Below are 22022 nucleotides of genomic sequence, written 5' to 3'. Positions count from 1 at the left end.
TTAGATTGTGACCAGCCGTAGAGATGGGCAACTTTTATCAGCCTGGATAAAGATGGACTTCTTTCAGGCAGTGGGAGGCATCTGAGAAAGTCAAAGTTGTTAAGACAAACTCAACATTTTCCTCCTCCTCCATCACATCTGTGTTGATTTAGCAGATGAGAGGCACTACGTTTTCTTTTTTATCTCTCCTCTTTTCATTAAAAAGTAAAGTATGTCTGAGTCTGGCAGCGGACGCAGATGGCGCCCGCATTTCATTGATCGCTGCCTGTATCGCTCTCCTATCCTTTTCTCACATTCCTCACTCCTCTTTGTCTTTCCTCCTGTCTTTGTTCTCCCCTGCCTCCAGACCCTTTCACCGTACCATCCCGTCAATGGGTGAAGCCCACTAAAATGATAATCAGTTCATTATGTAGTTCAGTGGAGGAAACCTCGGTGCCATAGGAAGTGGTTTCATCTTGATAAACTCTGCATAGTCGGTGAACAAGAAAGAAGGAGAGGGGCAGAGGAAGTTCAGGATTAATAAGTAATGTTATAAGGAGTTTCATAAGCTCGGAGTTTCTTCAGCTTTGTGTCATTAGATTGCAAAGTGATTCCAACCTGACGCTGTGGGGGCACATCCAGAGTGGAAGAGAGGTGCTTGTGACGTAGACAGGAGATGAGCAATGACAAACGCATACGCAGCAGGTAATGTAGGTGTAGGTGGTCTCTGTTGTGCCTCGGAGCTTTATAATACAATCCTTTTGAATCTCACGGGTGCTGATGATAAAGGGACAGAAGAGCAGACCGGAGCCGCTCTGAATTGTGAAGACAAATGCGAAGGGAAAACTGGCTGTAAACATTTTTTGTTATTGGTGTCAAAGCTACTTTATTCCTCAGTTTCTGAAGGTTGTAAATGCCTCCCTTCCCACTGCTTGTAATTACAGGAAACTGTGTATATAGCGCATGATGTTTCCCTTTTATTTGCAGGTGTATTAGGATTTTGTCCCGAATATGTCAGCATGGGGAGGCAGCAGCAATGCGGATCAGTTAAAGTTTGAATGGAGGAACCGCACTGACATGCAGCAGGTTTCATTTATATTCATAACCTTTGCAGAACAAGTCATTCCAGCTATGATGTAACCCGAGGTCGCGCCAATATAATAGTGGCTGGTGTCTGCCACGGCTTCCTACTGCACTCATTGTCTTGGGTTACTTTGGTGACCTTTTGAATAGTTGGAGAATTGGGCCGTGTGGATTTGACGAGAGGAGAGGGCACATCAGTCGAGCCACTCCTATTAGCTCTGCTTAGTGGTGCTACAGAGGCTGTGAGTCAGACGGCAATAACAAAAAGGGGTCACTCTGGCAGAGAGAGAGAGAGGGAAGAGACGGCAGAAAGTTTGTTTGGGATATTGTAGAGAGTGATTAGAGGTGAGAAGAGTACTGAAACTGTATAAAACTATTGTCACATTGCTTTGATTGGAATCAATTACAAGAAAAATATTCAAGGAAATGAAAAAGGTACTCTCTGAAGCTACTACTGAAGTATTCTCCAATTTCAAATGTAAAATTTGATTGTCAACAGGCATTTGATTCAGTTCACCTTTATGAAATACCTCTGTGTTTAATGTACATTTCTCAGACAAACTCGTAGAGATCTAACACATCACAATATACTAAAGACATCTACATACAGTATTAAGCTGAACATCATTATGCTAGAATAAAGTTATTGGCTCAAACAATGCTAACAAATTCTAAATGTATTGTATTAGCAACTGTACCCTCAAATAATACCACTTGTAGTTTGTCACTGTCACCCCCGCCAACATTTCCAGTTTCAGGCGTGTGTGAAGCAAAATGTTGTTCGGGAATATGATGTAGTTTCACAATGTTGGGTTACAATCAGGTTGAACTTGGGCGTTTGGGCCCACAAGTAATAGTGTGCGTGTGTGTGTGTGTGTGCGCACCAGACATTTCTTCAACATGACATATTTCTCTCTTGCTTTCTTCCTCATCTCTTTATTCTCTGCAGTATAGAATATGAGTCATACCAAAACAAAATCACTATCTTTAACTTTTTTTTTGCCCAAAATAAAATGCTGGGGGGGTGGAAAAGATATTTAAAGTTGTCAGTTCTATCTACAATACTCCACAACCCACCTTGATGCTGAGGACTTAAATTGACCACTAAAGAACTGACTGAACCAGTTATTAGTAGAATGTATTCCGCATTCGGGCATAATGACGAACAATAGGATTGTTATTCTTGCATCCATCCTGTGCGTGATCTGACACCTTGGCGCGGTGGATTTGTGTGATGGTGTAGGTGGGTTTTGTCCAGTGTTGATGCAAAAAAAAAAGGCCATTCTGCAAATTGTTCGTGTTCTGTGTCATCGAGCCGCTTAAAATATTCCTACACATTAGGAATCCCAATGAAGTTACCTCTCAGTGGCTGGCAGTGGGGAGGCAGTGTGCTCTGGTGGTTACTAAATGAAATACATCCGCACTCTGTGGCGACGCCACAGGATCTCACATTTGGCTGCGGGGATGAACGCCAGTTTGATGAACTTCGTCGATCTTTGTGGAATAGAGTGTAAACCTCAAATCCCAAATTGTACTTTAATGATTTCAGAGCATTAAAGAGGATGGAGGGTTAATCGCACTGCTGTGTTTGGAGTCAAAACACTCATTAATAAATGTAAAGCAGACTTGTTTTTTTTCTTCTTTTTTTTTATGTTACAGGTTTTGTAATCATGTTAATAGCCGTCCTCATCTCATACTGAATAAGTGTTTCAGTAATCAATTGAAGCAAATCAGTTTTATTCATATGATCATATGTGCTTGTTTGGACTTGATTTAGGTTATAGCTGAAAAATGTGTTTATTAATTACACCCTATTGCTCACATGAAGTCAACCCTCAATGAATCGACGCAAATAAATATAACACTTCTTTCTAGGTCAGTATTCATCAGCAGATGTTACCAGGTGAAACTAGATCCTGTCGACCTCGTTTGAGAGAACAAGGTTTCTATCTGTCAGCTTTCCTTATGCAAACTCTGCGTTTTGTAATTTGTATGTATATGCACGGCTGACATAACACATTTAGATTTTTTGTTAGAATAAGACTTTCAGTAAGAACGTTAGAGCTGGTGTTGACCCTTGTCTCGTTGTGTGTTGTCGGTGAACTCGATAAAACCTTTCTCCTTTTGGAGATTTCAACAATAGTGCTGGACCTGCCTGTCATGCTCTTATAGACTACTAGAGAAGAATTAAGTTAGGTTGGATTTTCGTGAGCAGTTTGTTCTCCACTTCACAGGAGAAGATTGTGCTGCACTGAGCAGCTTCTTGGTGCAAATGTGTGTAATTGCATGAATGTGAAGGATGATGACGTATTCAAAAAAAAAAAAAAAAGAAGTACTTGGGTGTTTGCCAACTGATTGGTCCATCTTCTCACTGACGAAATCTGAAAACTTCGATTTTATTGCACTTGTTTTTAATGATGGTATGGGAAAAAGGCAGGACAATGCGGACTGCATTTAGCATTCACACTTACATTGCCGTCTCTTTGTTTGCTCTTCCTCAGTTCGTGGAGACCATCAGCAGTAAGCAGACTGAACTGGACACCTTCATAGCAGAAGGATACAAGACAGCCTTGTCCGAGGAGCGTCGCCGGTACTGCTTTCTTGTCGACCGCCAGTGTGCTGTGGCCAAGAACAGCAGCGCCTACCATGGCAAGGTAAGGTCGAGACTCGCATGATGTTGCTTTAACAGTCAAACGCCAACATCCAATGTTCATAGCAAGAAACTGACAGATGAGATTTGTTTCAAGGGCGTAAAGCAAAATCCATGCACATGCTATCGAGTTTAGATTTAGGGCTGTACGAGATTACAGAAACGTGCGATAACGTTGTTGAAAACTGCAAGAACAATATAATATGCAATAAATATAGTAGAAACACTGATATAGATTATATAAATGTCCTAGCGCTTTGGAATCTGTTCTTCTAAATGGGTGTGCTCCTCATCTTGACCTTAAGTTCCACCAGCTGCGACTGGGCCAGGTTTGCAGTTCCCACCAGCAGTTTGTCAACTTTGTTTTGTTTTTTTGGGGGGGTAATTTTTTCTTGGTGTTTGTGCTTCTGCCCAGTCGATTTTCTTTTTTTGTTTCTAAATTGCAGTGCATTCAGTTTTTTGTGATGCGTAAATATTGTATGTTGATATTGCTATGCGACTCATTTGAGATTTATTGTGCAACCCTAATTAGAATCAGGTACGTCATTGTTTAAATAACAATAACTAATCAGTCTCTTTTGAGTAGTATTGCTGTAAACCTCACACCGGAGTAGCTGTAGCTTTATTGTGATATCCAATAACTCTGATGCCAGCCAGCTGTTATACTGTGCATTGATGCCCAAAAAATCAGATTATGGTTGCTAAATCTTTCAACCATTCAATTAGAAATAAATGTTTTTGGCTTCTTTGGATAGACTTTATCAATGTTTTCTTCCCTGTATTCTAACGTAACTTTTGCAGGGGCTTATTTCCATTTGTTAAACGATCATACGTCTATTATACATTCTCTTTGTGCTGTTGTGTTGATTCTAACTGCTCCAAATCTGTCGTCTCAGGTGCATTTGAAACTCCACTGCTGGAGACCATTGTTCTGCAACAGAGCAAACTCGGAGATATATAATTCAAAATCACATTAGCTTTGAACGCTCATTGGGGCCTCTTCATTTTAAAAATTCATTAAGACTCTGGACAATGCCCAGCTGACAGACATGCCTGAAACTGTAATCCATCATTGCACCTTCAAGCATCTGGTCACCTTTTGGTGTAGTGAGTGGCATTGCTTTCTTTCACAGTAGCATGACAGGCATCACAATACTAAACCATGAGTACAAATATGAGTTATGGTTAGTACTCAAAAGTACAAACTGCTTTCCAACCTATTGTTTTTAACAGTAGGATTTTATGAATTGTTGTGCATTGTCATGCTGCTGGTGACAAGTATTGATCGTATTTTTGTTTTCCCGATATGTCATGCACATGCCACACTATTAAAGAGACTGAGGAGATATTAAAGCAGGATTTTTCCGATTGGTTCACTCATTCGTGTTAGATGTTGTTTGGGGGACTCTCTGTGCACGCGTCAAACATCCATTTCTCAAGAATATCACTTTCTTGGGTAATGGAGTACATCGGTCTCCTGGGATTACTGGTGGGTGTGAACTGCCAGCCTGAAGATGTGGCTGGAGGACGACAGCGTATGCGTGCCTGCAAGCTTGTGTGCCGACTGTGCCGCCGCTTCTTCTTTCTTTCTTTCTTTTTTTTTTTTTTCCCAACATGAAGTCTAGTCATTAATCAGAATGGGGGTGTGCGTGGGAAGAGTTCACCTTCAGCAAACTGAAGAACCCTCTCCCTGAGGGTTCCTACTCTGTTTGCTTTTTTGTGTGAGATCTCTGCGTTTGTATGATGGAGCGAGAAAAAGAGAGGATGTGAGCTACAAATTAGTGCGTAAAAACATAATGGAACACAGTTTGAGCATGAGTGTAGAGCGTACACTCATACCAACGTGCATATCGGTCGAGCAAACTGCTTCCAGTCGTTGTTGAAAGAACAGCCGTGTCCACAGGCTGTGAGATGATGAAGTGGGAAGCTTGGTTGTATGTCGGTCTGCCTCACCCACACACAACATTACCATAGCTGCACAAAGGCCAGCGGTCAAGGATAGTGAGGAAATATCTTTTTAGGAGTTTGGATGTTTTATAGAGAAACAAACTGAAGTTTCCACAAGAAAAAGCTTCTTTTTTTCCCCCCTGTTTTCAGCTAAATGAATATGACAAGTCTCCTGCTGTGACTTATTTTGATCTCACGTCTTTATTGATCTTGCGTCTTTTCCTTCCAGGGTAAAGACCTTTTGACCCAGAAGATCCCCATGTGGCAACAAGCCTGCTCAGACCCCAACAAGCTGCCAGAGAGGGCAATGCTCCTGGCCCAGCAGATGGGCTCTGCTGCCATCGGAGGCACAAGCCCCCTGCACACCTCCAAATCCAACCTGGTCATCTCGGACCCCATCCCGGGGGCTCAGCCCCTCCCTGTGCCCCCAGAGCTGGCCGTCTTCATGGGTGGCGGCCTTGGACATCCAGCGGTGAGTTTATGAAATCAGTGACGGCTGAATGTCAAAGGGTTATCTATCTTTATTATTGCAGGCACAGGTCCACATATAAAAACAAAACAACAACAAAAAAAACATACAATGACATAAGAAAAAAGAGAAAAAAAATATGCTGTTATATCAGGCCTTTCAACATTTTTAATACTAAACTCAATTCTTTAGTGTAACAAATCTCGAGTTGTTTTTGTTTTTTTGCAAAACCTTAATTTGATCCATCTATCTGTTCCACTCGGGTGTGAGGTGCTATGCCAAACTTTTTGCCAATTTTTTTATTTTATTTTTTATAGTTGGTATTAATGACCAGGGCTGTGACAAACAAGGAACAGATTCTAAAGTTTCTGTAATCCAGACAAATGTTTGCTACTTTAATTATTTTCCAAGCATTTAATTTTCCCTACAATACAGTTTGCACATTGTATTCGACTTCTCTACTTTTAATACCAGAAGTCATAACAGAGCACGCATGTATTATTAGTTCAAATTCTTTTTATCTTTATTTTTGAAGCAAATACATTTATTCTTTCAACGGATAAAGTCCAGTTAGATATATATTTGTCTGCAAAATAAACTGGCATGGTGTCATTTTTATTAACTTTACTGTTTGTCTGAGAAATTAGCTTTGAATGTAGAGGTACAGGTAAAATTAATTGAATGCTTTTTTTTTTGACAATGCAAGAAAAACCACAATGATTACAAAGTAACTACTACTAATTCTTTTTAAAGGTACATTTACTTGAGTATTTTTCACAACAGTACTTTTACTTATAGATTAATGTAATTCCAACCTTACATAGTAAGTTTGCTTGAGTACAGAGCATTATTAATCTCTGTAGAAGACATGATTTTACATTTTAAGCCCCAAAGTGGACCACAGGGGCCAAAGAAAATGGAAATAACAAAGAAATGACTATTTCCGAGGAAACTAACTTTGAAGAGACTACCATCTATGATCTCATTTTAGATTATCGCTATCTGTGGTCCTCCATATGGAAGCAAGCAAGATAAACATCTCTATAATCTAATAGTAATACTTTAAAGATAGCGCTAAAGTTAATGAGCTGTTTATAGACTGCAACTGACAGACAAACGTCTCTATCTCAAACTCCAGAGGCTAATGGGCCCGGATGGTATGTCCATGGTGAACGGGACAACAGGAGTCCATGGAGAGGACTTTTGGACAGATGGGGGCACAATGTCTGTGTCCCAAGTCAGACCTTCATCTCCTCAGACCCAGGCACCGGGTCAGTCCCAGGCCCAGCCCCAGAGACAGGTCAGCGATGTCTACTCCAACACCCTCCCTGTCCGCAGGCCTGCACCTGCCAAGAATAAAAACCCCGTGGGTAAGATATCCACACACTCTTGCTGTTTAACCAAACTGTAGCAAATCAAATGTTTAACTGTTGCGTCAATAGATACAATCACAATCATGAAGCTGATATAAGATTAAACAAAGATATTGGCATATATCCAAACAGGCTTTGTTTCACACCGAGTAGTATTTTGTGGTTAAATCTAAGACGTCCTCACACTTTTTGCATTGTTAGATAAAAGTATTAACCAGTATTGTTATCCAGAGATAATGAAATTCACACGATAGCAAGAGAATTTCTATTGTACTTTTCTGGTAAGTCCTTATACTGTATGTAGTCGGCAACTATCAGAGCTGGTTTTTCACTGATGTTTGTTTTTGAGTTTTCTGTATTTCTTCATTAAATATATATAAAATCCATTTATAAAGATGTTTCCGTCCACCTATTTTTGTTAGGATTACGTCTCAATAATTAAACTGACGTGTCGGGACTGATTGGTACTCCTGCACCTGAGGCTCTCTGGTCGCTTCACTTTGAAACCCATTCTTATAAATCTCAACTATAGATCATATTCTTTTTAGATCATCTGGTCGGTACCATTCAGAAGCACATTTAGAAACTTAATCTATGTACACGATCCCTTAAGAAGGTTACACTTGTGAAAGTAGTGCAGACTTCAGACACTCGGAGCATTGTCTGACTTCTCTTCTCGTATGACTTCTTGTTAATTAATCGTCCGACTTTGTTCGCACTGTTCCCACAGGAGAAACACGGACTCTGCCTAGGTCCAGTTCAATGGCAGCAGGACTGGAAAAGAATGGGCGCGCCCGTGTCCAGGCCATCTTCTCCCACGCTGCAGGCGACAACAGCACCCTGCTCAGTTTCTCCGAGGGAGATGTCATCACCCTGCTAGTGCCCGAGGCCCGCGATGGCTGGCACTATGGGGAGAATGAGAAAAACAAGATGTGAGTAATGTACTCACTGAATTCTTATGGTTAAAGTGGATAAACATTTGTCCCACATTTAGATGGCACTGAATGTAGACCATGCATTTACCAAGGTCTATACTTTTGTCAGGCGTGGCTGGTTCCCCTTCTCTTACACGCGTGTGCTGCCCGACAGCGACAGTGAGAAGCTCAAAGTGAAGTATGTGGATTTTTGTTTTCTTCGAAGTGAATCAGCCCACTGAGCGGAAATGAGTTCAGCCCTGAGTCTGTTGTTTTCCTCCCGTTGTAGCCTGCATCATGGGAAAAGTAGCAGCACAGGGAACTTGTTGGAGAATGATGGATCGCTGCCGACACCTGACTACGGTCTGACTGCCCGACTGCTGGCGCAGAGCCTAGCGCAGACCCGCCCACGCCCCTACAGCATGGCAGGCTTTGGGACACAGGTATCAAAACATGATGTACACATGCTGTTTGTGCAGTTGTGTTATTGCTGCTCACTTAATTTGCGTCCCCCACCTGACTTCCTCCTATGTTTCATAATTAGATATGAGTAATCCTGCAGTAACTGAATATGAGGCGTTTGTTTCTGCTGCCACCTTGTGTTTGTGTTTGGGTACAAACGGGCACACAGGCAAGTAAACCCATTATCTTTGTTTGTGTTTTTTTTTTTTCCTAGCCTGCTATTGAGGATTATGATGGCCGCTTTGCCACGAGGTAAGTGACTTACCTTACAAACTGCCTACTAACTAAATACTGATGCCGTATGACTGCTGTCAACTGGATTGTTTAACCTTGGAGGAGTTTGGCAGTTATGGCCTAACAAAATATAAAAAAAAAAAATAAAAATACACAAGATGATCAGTGTAGATCCGTGGTGATTTTACGCTGCAGCCATAAAACCTCTGTCCTGCATGTTTTGGATTTCTCCAAGCTGCCACACACTGTATACGATTGCAATGAGGGGCTCCTTATTGGGCTTTCCAAGAAGCTTGGTGATGATGTGACCATTAGATTGAGGTGTGTTGAAGCCAGGAGACAACTAAAACCTGCAGGACAAGGGCTCCTCACATCCTTCCTTACATCCTCAGGGTACGGTGATTTGTTGAAGTATTCACTTAATTAATATTATATTAATTGAATTCCTATATTTAATATTCATATTAAAATTCTATGCATCAATAAAGTAAAGTATATTCAGGGTTGGTTTCATATACAACCTGTTTACTTGTACTACTTTTAGGAAGCAAGTAAGTAAAAAGTCCAATGCTTTGCTAATGTTTTGCTTGAGATCTTTTAGCTCATCTATTTTTTTTTTGCTAATACTAAAGTATAATAGTCGAGTCGCACTTTTTGAGAAACTACGTTGTCAAACAAGGAACATCAAAACAAACAAAAGAACGGCTGCAGCTATCGGTTACATTTAATTTTGCAACTTTTGTTCTTTTGTTTGCTGGTTTGAATTTTTCTCCCTTTTGGGAGTATTTGTTTTATAATGTAAGAAATTTGCAATAGTTACATTTTCTTGAGTCATCTTCTATCACTCTAAATAAGAGTTGGGCATGTGTGCGTGTATATGTATATATATATATATATATAGAGAGAGAGAATTACCTTGTACTTTAGAAAGATTTCAAGGCCTCACCACTGAGAAACTTTAACCTCAGATGGCTTGTTTGACTTCTTGGCTTTACAAGGAGATCAGACAGGTAATCAGTGGTGAGAACACCTGGCTGGAGATTCTCAGACGGTCGGCAAAGTAATTCAGGACTGATGAGAAGTCGAGGTTAGTTGAAGCAATTGATTTGATAGATTTGTGAGAGTTTTAAAATCTTTTTCCTTTTTTTTTTTTTTTCCTCTTGGCTTGAGTCTAGCAGGATCAGTGTCTCAGTTTATTGTCACAGCGCTCTTGGCTCAGTGTGTTTTGTCTGTAGTCCTATCAAGTCTTTGTTGACTCACCAGGGTTGTGTGAGGTTGAGGTTAGGAATGATACTGTGCCTTTTTCTGTCCAGTCAGGGAGTACGTGTGTGTGTGTGTGTGTGTGTGTGTGTGTGTGTGTGTGTGTGTGTGTGTGTGTGTGTGTGTGTGTGTGTGTGTGTGTGTGTGTGTGTGTGTGTGTGTGTGTGTGTGTGTGTGTGTGTGTGTGTGTGTGTGTGTGTGTGTGTGTGTGTGTGTGTGTGTGTGAGAAACCTGGCACAGTGCGGCAGGTGTTTGGTGGAATACGTGTTGTAACAGTAGAAATCATGCTGACCTCATCTCAGTCATCAATGCTTGTCAGCCTGGCGCTTCAGGCACCAGTGTTGAGCTGTTTTGCATAATCCTGTCTGCTCTAAATGTGTGTTTTTGTTTTATTTTTTTCTATTATTATCCTGAGACTACATTGTCCTTTCAGGGTGTATTCACCCCAACAGAATAATATAATGCTGCATCCCTCCAGCTAAGGAGATGACTTAATGATTTTCTCATCAACAGTAAACGTCACGGTTTCAACTGCTGTTCAATGAGTGGTAGAGACAAATATTGGAAAATCAATCCGTCTGATGTGCGAAATATTATCTAACCAGCAAACATGTGTGTGTCGAAGTGTTGATGAGGGAATTGGAAGTCCAATCTTCCTGAATATGGCAGGTGTGTTTGGAGTTGTAGCTGCAGGCGGGGCAAAAGTAGATTTTCCTGACCCCCTCCTGCACTTCTCCTAAACTCCACCGAGCCTCCTTGTGCCTGTCTTGTCTTTCTCCATTTCTCTCTGAGTGTGTCCGACCTGGCAAGCTTCCTTCTCTCTTTGTTCCACAGTGACAGTCCTGATGGCAAATTGATTTCGACTGTGTGAGCACAGACATACAGACAGAAACAGACAGCTCCGGATAGCACAGGGGCCTCTTCCTCCCCCCCATCTTTCCCCTCCTCTTAGCCTCCCTCCTGTCCAATTATCTCCACCTCTTCTCCTCTGCCTCCACACACCCCTTCTCCGAATGGAAGAGGCCAGTTTCATCCCTCCTTTCTGTGCTCTCTTCCTCCCCGGGTCCCTCCTTTCCTCCTTCCGTCCATCCTGGGTGCTGCTGCTGGTGGTGTCGGTGTGGACAGTAGCGGTTGGTGGGTGGAGGATTGCATTGAGCGGGAGAGCCAGAGCGGGGCCTACCTGCTTGGCATGCACCGATATGGACTCTGAATATCTCTGAATATCTCTGATCACAGTCCACCATCATGGACCGATCTCTCAAGAGACTGCCTTTGCTACTGCTTGTCTTTCATGCATGTACATGGTTGTGTCATTTTGTCGAACTAAAAGACATGTTCATGTACTGTACAAGTGCCAAAAGACTTCAACGTCGTCGTACTAAAGCCACTGACTGAATGGCCTTTCTAAGCACACGTGGGCCCAGTATTATTGAGTTCCCACCCAACACACACACACACACATATGCTCAAAAAGCTTTGTTGAAATAAGACTGTGCAGCAGATTACTGTTTCTGTTCTGAGAGATCCTGTAGGTCCTGCTGTGCTTCATTGTGTCAGTGCTACACTTGATTTTCTGTCCAGAGGGTGTCATACTTGCCTTACTTTGCTTTTTTTTTTTCATTTTACACATATTTTGCGTTCAATGAAGCAAACTTTCAAATATACAGTTTTGAAAATATACAGTATATACATATATCTATATCTATATACACATATAAATAATGAAATGGTTTCCATCTGTCCACCAGATTTCACTGTATTCATTGCAAAAACATGTTTGCATTCACATTTTCAAATCAACGTTTTGCCCTCAGCCCCATATAAATGTTATTTTTGGACATTTTTTTTGCTAAACTAGCTCCAAAAATCATTGGTTAGATAAAATTGCTCCTTCAAATTTACTTGTTTTTTTTTCCTCTTTGAAGTTGCAATAAACTTTAAAGGGGTCTTTTTTTTTGTTGAGTATCCTCAATAACGGCTGTGAAATAGTTTTAGGTTGAATAATAACCACAGCTTTTGCAGCTTTCAGTGTTATTTATGATTGTACTCCCTGGATGGCTGTGTAGTTTTTGGTCTTTTCTTTAAGGGGGAAAAAAAAAAAAATATTGTCCTTGTTTAAAAGAAAATTTTGAAGAAAAAAAAAATACAAGAAAAGCAAAAAATAAATTACCTGAAACAATGGAAAACTGCTGATTAGTCGAAGTGTTTATCTTATGCATGCCGTGGAGGGAAACAAGAAAATGTGATCATAAATTGACTTTGAATGTATGGTGAATTTTTACAAAGGTATTCTAAATAAAACATATCTCTATATATTAATAAACAACCTGGTCTGATGAGAAATCTGTTCTGTCAGTGACGTGACCGTCTCAGTTGTTATAATTCAGAGTTGCAGCCTTGTTTCCCTTGCAAAGTATTTAAATTCCTCCCGTTTTTGTTGTGTTTCCCCTCAAAAACAGCCACCGTAGTGTGAATCATTGTGAGCCACAGCTGAGTCCTATGCCTGGAGTTTCATTTATTACACTCGTCTTGCACAGCACGCGTCTGTGCTGCGTCTGTCATTAGGGGAGGAGAGACTGTCGGTGTGTGAAGATGCGTTTTGTACAGTATTTGTATCGTGGGTACTGAACTCCTGCCTGCCTGCATATCTTCCCGTTTGGTTGAATTTTACATTTGGCCTTATATTTGAGTTGTGTTTGAGGTTTTTTGAACAACGCATTGCAGCAAAACCCTGTTGATTTGACTCCCATTTCCAGCAGATTTTGTTCCCCTTTAAGTCTTCTGATCGGAAACAGGAGCAGACTGTGCTATATTTAGTATGGCATGATGAGCATGGAGTGTGTATTTCTGTTTTGCATCCCTACTATCGTCGGTCTACAGTTTGTTCATGTTGCAACCAGACTAACCTGTGTTCTTACAAAGTGTGACCCATGCATGATCCAAGAGATGAGCCATTCAAACCCAAAGGTTCTCTTTACCTTCCAGTTTGGGTCCAGAATTATCCCGGTTCTGAGGGAACAGGACCTCCGTAAGTCACCAGTCTCCATCGCCTTTCAGCCAACTGATCATTTAACTTCCCCTTTCTCCCTTTTTGGGCTCATTGGGCTGGCTGGCTGGCTGCAATAGACTGCTGAGAGTCGCTGGTCTTTTCTCGCTTGGGTTATCAAACAAGTTGGGGTTTTTTTTTGTTTTTTTGTTGTCTAACCCAAAATCAAACAGAGAAGACACTAACCCTGCATGTGTGCCTATTAAGCTTTCCTTGTCATACTTTGCTAGTTTTCTCATCACATGCTTACTTATCCGCGTAGTACCGCAGCTTTTTACTGATTATGCTGTCCGTGCTTGAGGAAGGCAGTATTGTTTGAGTGTGGGTTACGTTATTGACCATGTGTGTGTCAGTCTTGTACGATGTTAAAGCTAACTATGAATGTTCCTTGTCTCACCCCTCCTCTCCCCGCAGTGACCACTCCCTGGAGGTCTACCTCCGGCCCACCTTCACTGATGACCGATCTACACCTATCTTCTACTAGCAGCCTGATATCCCCTTTTTCCACTCATGGGCCCTTTTTTTTCATAATGGGAGGCAAAAACTGACTTTCATTGGTGTGTTTCAGTTGCATCACTTTATTAAAGGAGGGCCCAGGAGAGTGACTGGGGGGGGGGGCAAATCCCTCAAGGAGCACATTATACCACTAAGAATTGATTTACTTTGCTGTGGAAATTCACTCTGAGAATCTCCCGGTGATATTGTGTAAAATGCTTTCACCAACACTGAATGTATCAAGCCGAACATTCAAGAGCAAGTTTGACAATAGGTTATATTAGTTATTTAGATCACAGCAGCTGTGGATAAGGTATGGCTAAGATGTTATTTACTAGTTATGCCATTACATTATTATTTATCTGCACTTCTATTGTGGGGCGACTTTGTTTTCTTTAACACTATACACTGTAAATTTCATTGGGAGACGATGGTGGGTGAAGTAGGCTGGTTACTGCCAGTTTTCAGTGCATGGTGGTAAAATGAACTGATGACTAAATGTAGATCAACCACTGCCACACTTGGTTAGAGCCGGACATTTGGTGTGGAAACTTTAATTCTGCTTTTTTTTTTAACTGATGTAGAACTTATATTTACTAGGCGTTATACAGTACACCCTGTTTTTTTTTTTTTCCAGTGTCGGAACTGTGCCTTCAATGTCTTTTTTTCTTTTAAGTCATACGCTTCCAGCATTGTTTCTGTTGGTCTGTAAACTGGTTTGAGTGGAAATGCACCACAGTTATATTTTTATTTCATTGAAAATCCTGGTGAAACTTTTTTGTTTTTATCTGGTTTTATTTTGTTGTTGCTCAAGCTCACTTCAGTACCATTGCACCTCCACAGAGCATTATAAAATCACTGGTACTCTTTCCTTCAATTTGAATTTGAGTAATACCTGCCAGATGATGGCCAAGATACGAAATGCATTACTTGCATTACTTTTTTTGGTTTCCAGCATGTAGCTTCGACAGAGTAGTAGCTTATCAGATAAGGTACAGTATTATCACAGCTCTGGATCATTAATTCTCAGTATTATAAAGCACACTCATCTGAAAGATGACTGTAGATCAGAGGCAAGATGACGTGAGAGGATAGTGTTGAAATAACAGATGGCATGAATGACCTTAAATGCCTCTTAAGCTGCATTAAATTAGTTGTTTCATCAAGAAAAGTCATCTTGTATGGTTGAGGACGCTACACTGAGTTAAATGGTCATGCTTTTATTACATTACTCATTTGGGCACCAAGTTTCAAAATCATTTTTTACTTTTATATTGCTCTCATTTTGTCCGTTTCTCACCTTTTGTCCCCGTTTGTAATATATCTGTACTGTACAGAGAGTGCATATAAATTATCTTGTCCAAAATAAATCTCAATGGGCACACACTTCATGCCTTTTTGGTGTTGTTTTATGTGTCATATTTTCTTGTTTGTCTGTTTATTTTGAAGGAAGTAGTACGTTTTGTAACAAGTGCATATATATATATATATATATATATATATGTATATATACACACATTATACACAAGAAGGGAAAAAAGTATTTGGATTTATTTGGGATAGTACAACAGCCATGAGTGAGGAATGAATGAAAACAGCAATGATGTTACTACCGGTGCATAGACAAACTCGCCTCACCTTCTCCAAAGGTATCTGCCATTTTAGCCAATAGGCTTGGGGAATATCTCTTTGGCAAATTTGAGAGACTTTCATCCTGGACTGCATTGCTTTTGTTTTGTATTTTTTTTTTTTTTTTTTTTAAATGCTTGTAGAAAAATACTAGCAGTGTCTTCTCGTCTTGCAAAACTTAAAAGGCAAGGTGAGAGGAAACAGAATTGGCACTTGGAGCTACAGAAGTATAGAGAGGGGGAGGGAGCTGTCGATACAGCAGTAGTAATTTAAATTCAAGTCAAGCGACCAGCTACATGTTGATATAAGATTCGTACATCATGTCAAGTATGTCCTATTCTGAACGTGGATTTCATACATGTTGAGCCCGGTCATTCAGCACGAATGTCATAGATACATTGATAATTCAACAATGAACAAAATACATACACGTAGAAAAGATGCATAACGATGACTGACATTCAACATTTATGATTGGCATGTTGACAACGACACCACTGACTTGTGTCGAAACGTTCGCTCTTTGATGTCGTTATATTGCTGATGAAGTGGAATTTAAAGATAATGTGCCACAGAAAGGGACAAACCTCTCTGATGCTGTGCACACTAATAGAGGATCTCACATGTTGAGCGTTTTCATTCCAGGAGGAAAGGATGAGATGCAACAGAGGCTTTACAAAGTGCTTCAGATTTGATAACTATAGACATGTACTGCAAGTTAACCAGAGTAAGTTGTGGTGGTTATTAGGTAGTGGCAACTCCCTGATTTCACATATTATCCCACAAGAGTCCCACAAGAAACGCAACTTGGATTAAGGGCCAAATTAGATTTGGGCACCCTCAACTTCACCACCAGTGATGACTGTTCAAGAATTGTTCTTTTTTTAAGTTTGGAAATCCGCTGCAGTTTCATATGTAACAGTCAAGCTTTGTTTTCTGTACCCAACAGTCTTCAAGTTAACAGAAAATACCAGTTTGATAAAAAAAAAGCAAATGGATGAAGGCAGCCAATGATAGATCAGCCATGAAGCCTTTCATTTCACATTTTTGGCCTTTTTTCCCCCCTAAATTTTTATCATATTTAGAATAAGAAAAAACCTGCAAGGTCACCAAAGAAATGGATACTGCATTGAGCATATATGTTTTTGGTGTATGTATACTGCATGTTGAAATATAAGCTCCCTACTTCTGCAAAAAGTATGATCTGATATAGTCCACTTTCTCAGGTTGTAACAATCAAGGTGCCATCCCTGCAACTATTGCTCCTTCTTTGTGGAAAAAAAAAAAAAACAAGACAAGTGTGCAAATCATTCAGGATATTTCACTACAATATGAGGCACTGTCTCATAAAGGGTCACCAGGGTCAGATGTCCATAATGTTGATAAAAAATAAAACTCTGTAAAACATCTAGATATAATAATGCTGCTTTTCTTTGTTGTAAAGGACCAGGAATCCTCGCCTCCTGGTCACAGCTGCTCATTCTTCTGTGTTGTCTGCACTGTTCCCTGTCAAGAGAATTGGAGTACATTTGAAGTAGGCATTAACAAAGCTGCCACACAACAGGTGTCATTTGTTCACTTATTTAGATCTGTGCTGTAAATAAATGAAAACTTTCAACTAATTTCTCAATTATAATCATAAGAATATGCCTGCATCTGTTTCTTGTTTACATTAGTCACATGTCAATGTTTGGATTCATCAATAGGAGATATATTTTAATGTTATGAATGTATACATTTAAAATATCCTTCAGTCACCATTGGAAATACTGGACAACTGAATAAATGGTCATTATTGCAAAGTCTAAAACCAAAAGTACAAGTAAAATAATGACATACTCAAATTAATCTACAACACTAAAATACATTTTGAGGTACTTCTACTTATAATTTGGTCTGTCACCTAAAAAGTTAAATATTGCTAAGGGTACAGCCCAACTTGAAGTAATTAACTATTTTATTTGCACTTTGAAGGCAATAATAGATTTCTTTTATATTTCTGCTCCATTTGTTTATGAAACAAGTTGCCACACTGTAATTATTTACTTAATAGTTGTAGTAAACCTCTACTTTAATTTTATTCAGGTAAATTGATTCCAATGTCTGCTACTGCAATTAATAGCAGTTCAAAAGCAGCTTGTACTCTGAGTGCTTTGTATTTTTACTTTCTCTTTGGCAACAGAACCTTCACTTATAATTGAGTCCAGTGAAGCAGTGTGTATAAGTTTTGAGTGCTGGTGTACACCAACCTGTTGCTGAGCCCACGTGGGAGTCGGAAACATGTGTGATAGAGAACCTTGAGACCATAAATCGATTAAGTGCTACAGTAGTGGGTTTGGGAGACTCGGGGCTGTTGGACTCGGTGGGTGAAGATGTCGGATCAGAGATGATGTCAGGTGAGCATGTCTTGGGCTCAAAAGAAAGGTCATCTTCCCATTCAAAAGTCCCACCTGCATATATATATAGTCATTATCAGGTCTGTTGTGACCACACTGGAATAAATGACCTCTGATCACAATCTGCAGCTGTGTCCTCACCTTCTTCTAGGTTGTTTCCATCCGTTTCCTCAGAAACCAAGCTTGTTTCACAGGGCTGAGCATCGAGTTCAGGGTCAGGTTGCCGCTGGTGATTGGATGTTTTGTCCTCTGAAGATTCTTGCTCGCTGGCTTCTGCTTCTGTGGAGAAGGCATAATCTGCCAGCTCCCCTGTGGGACTTTCCTGGAAATCACAAACAAAATTACACAACGATCAGATTTCCTCCTTGACATTAGCCATCTCTTTACTATGAACTGTGATGACATACCTGATCAAACAGGAACACTGTAACATCGTCAAAGAAGGACACGGCTTTCTTCTTCCTCTCCAACTCGTCACAGAAGGACTGGGTGAGCAGGGTTGGCATCTTCAGAAGGCTACGGAGGTGTTTAGCCCTGCTGCAGTCACTCACCACTACTGGCACTATGGTGAAATCCTCCTCACTCTCTTCGCTGTCTTCATCTTGGATGTTGTAGGTCCTCAGCTCTTCATCAGACTCACTGTCATCGGAGTCTTCTTCATCCTCGGCCTCCTCCAGCGGAGCTCGGACATCTTCTCCACAAAGCTCCAGCAAAGACGAGGAAGTGGACAGATCGAGAGGGCCGTTGGATTCCTCACATAAACTGTCTTGTGAGTCACATTCCTCTGCATCGATATCCTCAAAATCCTCTTCATTTATCCTTGCGCTCTCTCTTCTATCCTCTCTCTCCTCATTCACAATACTGAATTCAGGCAGCTCCTCCTCTTCTGTGGAGCCATCACAGTTTTCATTTTCTCTGGGTGACTCATCTTTGTAATCACTTATGGTGGATCCAGAATGCAAAGACTGGAGAGGGGAGCAGTCATCTTCTTTCCTGCTCCCTTCTTCGTGGTTGGCTGAGGCCTCCTGCACAGTGGAAGAAGGATCAGACCCAATGGAGGAGCTCAGTTCTGATGGGGGCTCGTCTCCTGGGTGCTCTGTCTCCAACCCAAAGTCATCTTCTGCTGGAGCAGACTCTTTGGTCAGGCACCCACCCATCTGTGGAGGAAATGGCGATAGCATGGACAACCCGGGCATCAGAAAAGAATTGGATGAATTGGCAGCAGCCGCTGAGATATTGACCAGAACACAACTGTCTTTGTGTCTCCGATTTGTTAAAAGTTCCTCGTTGTTTAAATGCCTTTTTGTAGAGTCATACTCTCCTATGGACCTCAGTTTCTCAGTGGGGAAAAAACGGCTGCCTGAACCCACAAAGAACTTACTGTTTTCCTCTTGAGGACTCCTCTCATTTTCAGCATCATAGTCAGAAAAATAAGCCGAGTCCCTGTATGGATTTTTGTCAGTCAGGCCTTTCAACTGGAACTCAGAGCTGCTTGTGGAAGTGCACACAGCCTGCCCTAACCCCACTTGAAGTACAAGTTCAGATTCTCCTCCAAGCCTCGGGCTTCTGTCACCACCAAGGGGATCACCGAGCTCTTTGAAGAAAAATTCTGGTGATTCATTGTTCTCTGTGTCATAGCCACTATCCAGAGATTTGGGGAGTATTGGAGTGTTAAAGGGATCAGGACTGAAGGCCTGGTCACAAGAGCTTGTCATTGATGATGATAGGTTAATAGCATCTATGGGGTCATGGTTTTCCACTGGATTCTTCTGGGGACTGAGTTCTTCCTCCTCTACCTCAGCATAGTCAAGGTTGAAGTCGGCAAAGATCCCTGATGTAATATCTGTGATGTCGTCATCATCGTCCTCACTGTAGTCACCAAGCTCAACCAGGCAAGCGCTTGAGTCTCTGACCCCCACCCCAGTGTCTATTGCCTTGCTGCTCTGTGAGGGCTCAGCAAATTTTAGCTTATTGGCACTCAAATCAAAAGATATACCTGTTGAGATCCGGTCCCAGTTGTTACCTCTCAACCTATCTGACAAGGCTCCCACTGGGCCAGTCTGAGTCTCTTTTACAAAACCTGATTCAGTTTCCACCTCAGAATACAATCTCTCGTCATTAAATAATGGCTGCATTACAAGTTTTCCACTCTCTTTACCTTTGGTATTTTTTACTGAGTTGCCAGTAAGAGAATCAGTACTTTGCTCAGTCATGTCCTCTACCACTTGAGCAACAGCTTCTCCGGTTTCTTTGTGACATAAGTGAATGTATGAGCCTAATTCAGAGTTGGTATCGTATGCAGCATTACAACCAAAATCGTCACCTTCCTTGGAGTTGCCACCAGGCTTGAAACTGTGGAAGGTCTTAGTGGTGGCCTTGGTTAGAGACCACATTTCTGTTGTGTTGGACTGAGCTGCATACTGAATGTCTAAATAGCTGTCATTTCCACTGCCTGTATGCCTGCTGTCGAAACTCAGGCTATTATTATTTGCTGAATGGTTTGAGATCCAGTTGGTGGCTTCACCCTCAGAGAAAACCTCTGCCTCACCATCGCCACTTCGTCTCTGACCCATCAACAGGCCTTCGTCTGTCCCTACATCAATAACAATCTGATTAACAACAGGAAGAGTCTTATTGAAGGGGCCTACAACAGCATGGCAGTTTTCTTTAACCGTGCTGCGGCCTGTGCTTGCTTCAAGGTATGGATCGCAGAACCCTAAGCTGGGGCTGCTGACTGCTTGTGACAAACCACGTGGGTTTTCTAGCCACGCCTCAGGGTGGAGGTTAGAAACGGTTTCCGATGATGTTTCTAGTTCAGACAGATGGGCTTGGTGGCAAGTCTTGAGTGCGATTGACTGTCCACAGTAGATTGAGTCTTTGTGATTGGATGAGAGGCAATTGGGAGTGTGGCTTAGCTTTACAGGACTGGTGCTGGCTGTACCTTTATTCAGTGTCTCCATGGTTAGCTGGATCGTGGGACTTGAGTCAGAGTCATAGGCAGGGGATTTAGTGTGGTTAGCAGTTGACCAGTAAGCACTAGGTTGCGACACGCCAGTTCGACTCTCAGAGGACAACCTGCTGTTACTGGCTTCCAATCCTGGACTATAGTCCACCATACTGTCATCCAGGTTAATGTTACACTCTACTGGTTCCTCTATGCGGATGTAGTACTCGCTGCTGACTGATGGGCTGTGTGCACTCAAAACTGGGACCACGCCTGGGTGTTCGGGTTCATAATAGGACGGGGACATGCTGGAGGTCAGACTGTCAGTCTTGCAGCCCCCTGAGCTGCTTGCTTTGCTTGAGTAGTAATAATCCTGGTAATATGGGTTTCCCTGACCTAGTGGCCCACTGGTGGAGGAGGCGCAATAAGGCTGCTCAGCTCGAGCCTGCTCCCACTTGTACTCAAAGTTAAGACCGTGGCTGGTCTCTGTGACGGTCAGCAGGTCGTCTCCAGTGTCGGAGTGGAAACTGTCAGAGAAATGCTCCAAGAGAGGGAAGGAGGAGGAAGCAGAGGAGGCCAGCTCCGCTGTCTGAGATTGGTCTGTAACGGGGGCATCAGCTGATGCAGATGTGGGTGTGAGGACGATGGCTGTGGATGTGGCTGTGTGGGAAGTGCTGCCGAGCAAATTGGGTCTCAAGGCATTCCAGCGTTGCTCGAAGTCTTCCTCAGCTTCGCTGGAGCCTTTAGCACACAGGTATGTGACCAGAAGGTGGACTTCCTCACTGCTGGGTCTCAACTCTGGCTGCAACCAGCAGAACTGCATCACTTCATACCTGCACAGAAAGAACACAGGGAAAAGAAAAGAAATAAGTGAACAACTCTTTTTAAGAGCTCAAAGAACAGTCCACTACCTTAAGAATACAGTTTATTAATTAACAGAGAGAGTGATAGGCAGAGGTTTCAAAATGTATTGTATTGAACCACAAGCCAACGCAAAGAAAACTCTAGGTGTCTGCATTTTAAAGAAAGACCTAGCATTTATTCAGAATAATTCAAAATACCATAAAGAATACATAAGGTGGTACTGATAAACAGGAGGTGTTTTTTTTTCCAGTCTCTTCTACACACATTCTCCTTTGTT

The 22022-nt window shown here is 41.6% G+C and overlaps 2 protein-coding genes across 4 annotated transcripts in view; one reads left to right on the top strand and one right to left on the bottom strand.

Moving 5' to 3' along the window:
• The window catches only part of baiap2a (BAR/IMD domain containing adaptor protein 2a), a 53054-nt gene extending 37772 nt beyond the window's left edge, over nucleotides 1–15282 (top strand). The window contains exons 7-15 of one of the 2 annotated variants that reach the window (XM_080511314.1): nucleotides 3564–3716; nucleotides 5889–6131; nucleotides 7267–7498; nucleotides 8232–8433; nucleotides 8546–8614; nucleotides 8705–8858; nucleotides 9092–9129; nucleotides 13357–13399; nucleotides 13832–15282. In XM_080511314.1, coding sequence (XP_080367440.1) covers nucleotides 3564–3716; nucleotides 5889–6131; nucleotides 7267–7498; nucleotides 8232–8433; nucleotides 8546–8614; nucleotides 8705–8858; nucleotides 9092–9129; nucleotides 13357–13384 — 1119 coding nt within the window. In that variant the 3' untranslated portion in view covers nucleotides 13385–13399; nucleotides 13832–15282. The remainder of the gene's footprint in view (nucleotides 1–3563; nucleotides 3717–5888; nucleotides 6132–7266; nucleotides 7499–8231; nucleotides 8434–8545; nucleotides 8615–8704; nucleotides 8859–9091; nucleotides 9130–13356; nucleotides 13400–13831) is intronic. The other variant, XM_080511313.1, reaches the window with a different exon arrangement.
• Nucleotides 15283–15488: 206 nt separating this feature from the next.
• Nucleotides 15489–22022, bottom strand: part of aatka (apoptosis-associated tyrosine kinase a) — a gene marked incomplete at its 5' end in the record, with an annotated part of 29173 nt that continues 22639 nt past the window's right edge. For both annotated transcript variants that reach the window (XM_080510858.1, XM_080510859.1), the window contains 4 exons: nucleotides 15489–17047; nucleotides 17791–17991; nucleotides 18079–18259; nucleotides 18345–21714. In XM_080510858.1, coding sequence (XP_080366984.1) covers nucleotides 17019–17047; nucleotides 17791–17991; nucleotides 18079–18259; nucleotides 18345–21714 — 3781 coding nt within the window. In that variant the 3' untranslated portion in view covers nucleotides 15489–17018. The remainder of the gene's footprint in view (nucleotides 17048–17790; nucleotides 17992–18078; nucleotides 18260–18344; nucleotides 21715–22022) is intronic.

Source organism: Blennius ocellaris, assembly GCF_963422515.1.
Source record: "Blennius ocellaris genome assembly, chromosome: 16".
Taxonomy (NCBI): Eukaryota; Metazoa; Chordata; class Actinopteri; order Blenniiformes; family Blenniidae; genus Blennius; species Blennius ocellaris.
This window is presented reverse-complemented; position numbering and strand designations above follow the sequence as displayed.